The sequence below is a fragment of the Oncorhynchus nerka genome, unplaced genomic scaffold, assembly GCF_034236695.1.
Source record: "Oncorhynchus nerka isolate Pitt River unplaced genomic scaffold, Oner_Uvic_2.0 unplaced_scaffold_988, whole genome shotgun sequence".
NCBI lineage: Eukaryota > Metazoa > Chordata > Actinopteri > Salmoniformes > Salmonidae > Oncorhynchus > Oncorhynchus nerka.
In genome coordinates this window covers 167,119-173,445 of record NW_027040307.1, presented here as the reverse complement: position 1 = coordinate 173,445, position 6,327 = coordinate 167,119, and the positions used below count along the sequence as shown (strand labels likewise).

Here is a 6,327-nt window from a genome sequence, read left to right as displayed (position 1 = left end):
GCCAACCAAGGTACCTAACTCACTAGCCAACCAAGGTACCTAACTCACTAGCCAACCAAGGTACCTAATTTACTAGCCAACCAAGGTACCTAACTTACTAGCCAACCATGGTACCTAACTTACTAGCCAACCATGGTACCTATAACTAGCTAGCCAACCATGGTACCTATAACTAGCTAGCCAACCAAGGTACCTAACTTACTAGCCAACCAAGGTACATAACTAACTAGTCAACCATGGTACCTAACTAACTAGCCAACCAAGGTACCTAACTAACTAGCCAACCAAGGTACCTAACTTACTAGCCAACCATGGTACCTAACTAACTAGCCAACCTTAGCTAATGTAGCCAACTAGCCAACCAAGGTACCAAACTAACTAGCCAACCAAGGTACCTAACTTACTAGCCAACCATGGTACCTAACTATCTAGCCAACCTTAGCTAATGTAGCCAACTAGCCAACCAAGGTACCTAACTAACTAGCCAACCAAGGTACCTAACTAACTAGCCAACCAAGGTACCTAACTAACTAGCCAACCAAGGTACCTAACTAACTAGCCAACCAAGGTACCTAACTTACTAGCCAACCAAGGTACATAACTAACTAGCCAACCAAGGTACCTAACTAACTAGCCAACCAAGGTACCTAAACTTACTAGCCAACCAAGGTACAAAACTAACTAGCCAACCAAGGTACCTAACTTACTAGCCAACCATGGTACCTAACTAACTAGTCAACCTTAGCTAATGTAGCCAACTAGCCAACCAAGGTACCTAACTTACTAGCCAACCATGGTACCTAACTAACTAGTCAACCTTAGCTAATGTAGCCAACTAGCCAACCAAGGTACCTAACTCACTAGCCAACCAAGGTACCTAACTTACTAGCCAACCAAGGTACCTAACTCACTAGCCAACCAAGGTACCTAACTCACTAGCCAACCAAGGTACCTAATTTACTAGCCAACCAAGGTACCTAACTTACTAGCCAACCATGGTACCTAACTTACTAGCCAACCATGGTACCTATAACTAGCTAGCCAACCATGGTACCTATAACTAGCTAGCCAACCATGGTACCTATAACTAGCTAACCCACCAGGCAATATTTAGCTAAGCTAGTTAGTTAACATTAGCTTACCGTTCGTGCAGTCAGACCTTTTCTAAGCAGCGACACGCTAGCTAACCAACTGTCATTGCCATGGTTCCCGGACTAACGTAAAGCTGGCGTGTCTGACTCCACACAGAACAGTGGTGTCACTGCAGCTCTACAGCTGGAACAACGTCCCTCTATCTACTCTAATGTAACGACCCTGGGGGGAGGGGGGTTATAAGAGCGGATATCGACTGTGCTGCTTATAGCGCGCGCTGGACTTTCGGGCTAGAAAGGTCGAGGGTTCGAGTCCTGTTTCCCTGCCTGTTTCATTACACTGGTGTCAGAAGTTGGATCGGACCCTTGCAGCCACGACAGTGCGCGTGCTTGGACGGTGAGCGCGCGCATTCCTGTAAAGACGTAGAGTCGCAAGCTAGCGCGAAGACGCGCTCTTTGAAAAGGAGGGATGAGTGTAACGACCCCTGGGGTTTAATTAATAAGGGCTAGAAGGTCGAGGGTTCGAGACCTGCTTCACTACAATACGAACGGTGAGTCAGCATTAACCAGCTAGATAAATATCCCTTCCCCGGTGGGCTAATGGTAGCTAGCATGTCACCACATTAAAAAAGTTACACAAATTACTTTTATTATTTTTTATTTTATGTATAAAATGCACATGTGTACTTATTGGAGTAAGTGGTTACAATCCGGTATATAGCACAGCAACATACTTCTGATCGACGGAGAGACCTACCGTTAGCTATTTCAATACAAAAGTCTGAGAGTAAATTTACAAAAATTATAGTAATGTGAAAATAGTAAGGTAGTTAAATTAGCTAGGTCATTTGTAAAATAATAAACAAAAATACACATGAGAAATACACAATATCAATTACTTACGCGAGAGAAAAAAAAGGGGCTATAATATGTACTTGCTAAGTTACTTGATACTTGTTGATGAGAGTTTGCATGGAGAAATGTGTCTTGAGGGGAAAAAGCTTGTGACAGGATGTGTAGTTCTGAATGATAGCCACATTAGCGTTTCATTTTCGGGAGGTAATTACAGGTGAATATATTGATAAAAGTTCACTTGTCCGAGAGAGATTTCCATGGTTATCAAAACGTCACGCCAGGGCAAGACTACATGAAACACAGACCTGGTATGAAGTATTTAAAAACATCTCAGGTGAAGGTTAGTGTAGAAAACAATTGGAACCATTTCCTGGTTTTACCCGCTAGCTTTTACGGGTATTATGACCCATACTGTTGTACTCTATAGTCTGATTATGAAGATGTACACAGGTGAAGACCAATGATGTAGATAAACACTAGATGACTGACAGGGGGCGCTGTGTTGAAGCCACCGTGCCTCCATCTTGGTATTCCTCCTTCACTGGAAGCTACCATTCATTCCTATGGAGGACTGCTCCTACCGGGGAGTTCCAATATGGCCGACTGGTCGCTTCAAGCCACTCAGTTGCAAATACATAGCGTCACCTAGGGTTTATATATACATCATTGGTGAAGACAGGTGTTTGTTGCACGTGCTCTCCTGTTGTCAATGCCCCTGCTGCTGTCAAGGCCAAGGTTCAAAGTTCAACATCCTGCCCTCTGGTTGGGTGTGGCCACACCCATGCCCCTGTGTGATTGGTTGACAGGGGGTGTAAAGAGGCTTGGGCAGGGCAATCTGGGATACTTTGCCTTGAAGTTAGAACATAGGTTAGATAGCTACTGCAGCAGACAACTCCTCTCTCTATGTCTGTCTCTTTATCTATCTAACATCATTTCTTCTCTGTTCCCTTCTTTCTCTGTCTCTGTCTGTCTCTCTCTCTACTAGTCTGTCTCTGTCTCTCTCTCTCTCTCTCTCTCTCTCTGTCTCTCTCCTCTCTCTCTCTCTCTGTCTCTGTCTGTCTCTCTCTCTACTAGTCTGTCTCCGTCTGTCTCTCTCTCTACTAGTCTATCTCTGTCTGTCTCGGTCTGTCTCTGTCTCTCCTTCTCTCTCTCTCTCTCTCTCGGTGAGGAGGATGTCTAAGCCCCAGAATGGTGAGCCAGGCAGCCCAGCAGAAGCCCCAGCAGCTGATGATCCAGAGGTGATGTTCCAGATGCCTGGTCCAACCGTCTCCTTCTCCAGACTACAGTACTCTGTCATGGAGAGCAATGGACTCTGCCACAAGACAGGACCTGAGAAACACATCCTCAAAGACGTCAGGTAGGGGGGGGTGTCGTCAGGTCCTAGATCAGTGGTTAGTGGTCTCCTTCTCCAGACTACACTACTCTGTCATGGAGAGCAATGGACTCTGCCACAAGACAGGACCTGAGAAACATCAGGTATGGGTGGGGGGGTGAGAGACATCAGGTAGGGGTGTGGGGAAGAGACATCAGGTTGGGGTGTGGGGGTGAGAGACATCAGGTAGGGGTGTGGGGGAGAGACATCAGGTAGGGATGTGGGGTGGAGAGACATCAGGTTGGGAGACATCAGGTTGGGGTGTGGGGGGGGGTGAGAGACATCAGGTTGGGGTGTGGGGGGAGAGACATCAGGTAGGTGTGTGGGGGGTGAGAGACATCAGGTAGGGGTGTGGGGGTGGGGAGACATCAGGTTGGGGTGTGGGGGAGAGACATCAGGTTGGGGTGTGGGGGGTGACATCAGGTAGGGGTGTGGGGGAGGACATCAGGTAGGTGTGTGGGGGGTTGACATCAGGTAGGGGTGGGTGGGGGGTGAGACATCAGGTAGGGGTGGGGGGGGGAGCATCAGGTAGGTGTGGGGGAGAGGGTAGACATCAGGTAGGGGTGTGGGGGGGAGACATCAGGTAGGGTGTGGGGGGAGACATCAGGTAGGGGTGTGGGGGAGACATCAGGTAGACATCAGGTAGGGGTGTGGGGGTGAGAGACATCAGGTAGGGGTGTGGGGGGTGAGACATCAGGTAGGTGTGGGGGGTGAGACATCAGGTAGGTGTGTGGGGGGAGAGACATCAGGTAGGGGTGTGGGGGAGACATCAGGTAGGGGTGTGGGGGGGGTAGAGACATCAGGTAGGTGTGTGGGGGGGGGGGAGACATTAGACATCAGGTAGGGGTGTGTGGGGGGTTGGACATCAGGTAGGGGTGTGTGGGGGGTAGGGGTGAGACATCAGGTAGGGGTGTGGGGAGACATCAGGTAGGGGTGTGGGGGAGAGACATCAGGTAGGGGTGTGGGGGAGAGACATCAGGTAGGTGGTGGGGGGGGTTACATCAGGTAGGGGTGTGGGGGTGAGACATCAGGTAGGGGTGGGGGGTGAGAGACATCAGGTAGGGGTGTGGGGGGGGTGAGAGACATCAGGTAGGGGTGTGGGGGGACATCAGGTAGGACATCAGGTAGGGGTGTGGGGGGACATCAGGTAGGGGTGTGGGGGGTGGAGACATCAGGTAGGGGTGTGGGGGGAGACATCAGGTAGGGTGTGGGGGGACATCAGGTAGGTGTGGGGGGGTAGACATCAGGTAGGGGTGTGGAGACATCAGGGGTGGAGACATCAGGGAGACATCAGGTAGGGGTGTGAGGGGGAGACATCAGGTAGGGGTGTGTGGGGACATCAGGTAGGGGTGGTGGGGGGAGACATCAGGTAGGGGTGTGGGGGGTAGACATCAGGTAGGGGTGGGGGGGAGACATCAGGTAGGGTGTGGGGGAGACATCAGGTAGGGGTGTGGGGGGACATCAGGTAGGGGTGTGGGGGGTGGGGGTGGAGACATCAGGTAGGGGTGGGGGGGAGACATCAGGTAGGGGGGTGAGAGACATCAGGTAGGGGTGGGGGGAGGACATCAGGTAGGGGTGTGGGGGGGGGGAGACATCAGGTAGGGGTGTGGGGCATCAGGTAGGGGTGTGGGGGGAGACATCAGGTAGGGGTGTGGGGGGACATCAGGTAGGGGTGTGGGGGGAGAGAGATCAGGTAGGGGTGGGTGTGGGGGGTGAGAGACATCAGGTAGGGGTGTGGGGGTGTGGGGGTGAGAGACATCAGGTAGGGGTGTGGGGGGTGAGAGACATCAGGTAGGGGTGTGGGGGGGAGACATCAGGTAGGGGTGTGGGGGGGACATCAGGTAGGGTGTGGGGGTGTGGGGTGTGGGGGGTGAGACATCAGGTAGGGGTGTGGGGGGTAGACATCAGGTAGGGGTGTGGGGGGTGAGAGACATCAGGTAGGGGGGTGTGGGGGGTGAGAGACATCAGGTAGGGGTGTGGGGGGAGGGGGGAGAGACATCAGGTAGGTTTGGGGGGAGAGACATCAGGTAGGGGTGTGTGGGGAGAGACATCAGGTAGGGGTGTGGGGGAGACATCAGGTAGGGGTGTGGGGGGGTGAGAGACATCAGGTAGGGGTGTGGGGGGAGACATCAGGTAGGGGTGTGTCAGGGGGGTGAGACATCAGGTAGGGGTGTGGGGGGAGAGACATCAGGTAGGGGTGTGGGGGAGAGACATCAGGTAGGGGTGTGGGGGGAGAGACATCAGGTAGGGGTGTGGGGGGGTGAGAGACATCAGGTAGGGGTGTGGGGTGGTGAGACATCAGGTAGGGGGAGAGACATCAGGGGGTGGGGACATCAGGTAGGGGTGTGGGGGGACATCAGGTAGGGGTGTGGGGGGAGACATCAGGTAGGGGTGTGTGGGGGGAGACATCAGGTAGGGGTGTGGGGGGAGACATCAGGTAGGGGTGTGGGGGGAGGGGGTGTGGGGGGTGAGAGACATCAGGTAGGGGTGTGGGGTGAGACACTCAGGTGAGAGGGTAGACATCAGGTAGGGGTGTGGGGGGGTAGAGAGACATCAGGTAGGGGTGTGGGGGGAGACATCAGGTAGGGTGTGGGGGGAGACATCAGGTAGGGGTGTGGGGGGGAGACATCAGGTAGGGGTGTGGGGGGGAGACATCAGGTAGGGGTGTGGGGGAGAGACATCAGGTAGGGGTGTGGGGGTGGGGGGACATCAGGTAGGGGTGTGGGGGGAGACATCAGGTAGGTGTGGGGGGGGGGGGAGACATCAGGTAGGGGTGTGGGGGGTGTGGGGAGACATCAGGTAGGGGTGTGGGGGTGAGAGACATCAGGTAGGGTGTGTGGGGGGGGTGTGGGACATCAGGTAGGGGTGTGGGGGGGAGACATCAGGTAGGGGTGTGTGGGGGAGACATCAGGTAGGGGTGTGGGGGGAGACATCAGGTAGGGGTGGGGGGACATCAGGTAGGGGTGTGGGGGGGTGAGGACATCAGGGGGGTGAGACATCAGGTAGGGG

General features: G+C 53.4%; 1 protein-coding gene across 1 annotated transcript in view; it reads left to right on the top strand.

The window, feature by feature from the left end:
* Positions 1-1,210: 1,210 nt before the first annotated feature.
* LOC135570311 (broad substrate specificity ATP-binding cassette transporter ABCG2-like) overlaps positions 1,211-6,327 on the top strand; it is a 63,935-nt gene continuing 58,818 nt past the window's right edge. Inside the window, exons 1-2 of the mRNA XM_065016438.1 lie at positions 1,211-1,642; positions 3,021-3,303. Coding sequence (XP_064872510.1) covers positions 3,119-3,303 — 185 coding nt within the window. The 5' untranslated portion in view covers positions 1,211-1,642; positions 3,021-3,118. The remainder of the gene's footprint in view (positions 1,643-3,020; positions 3,304-6,327) is intronic.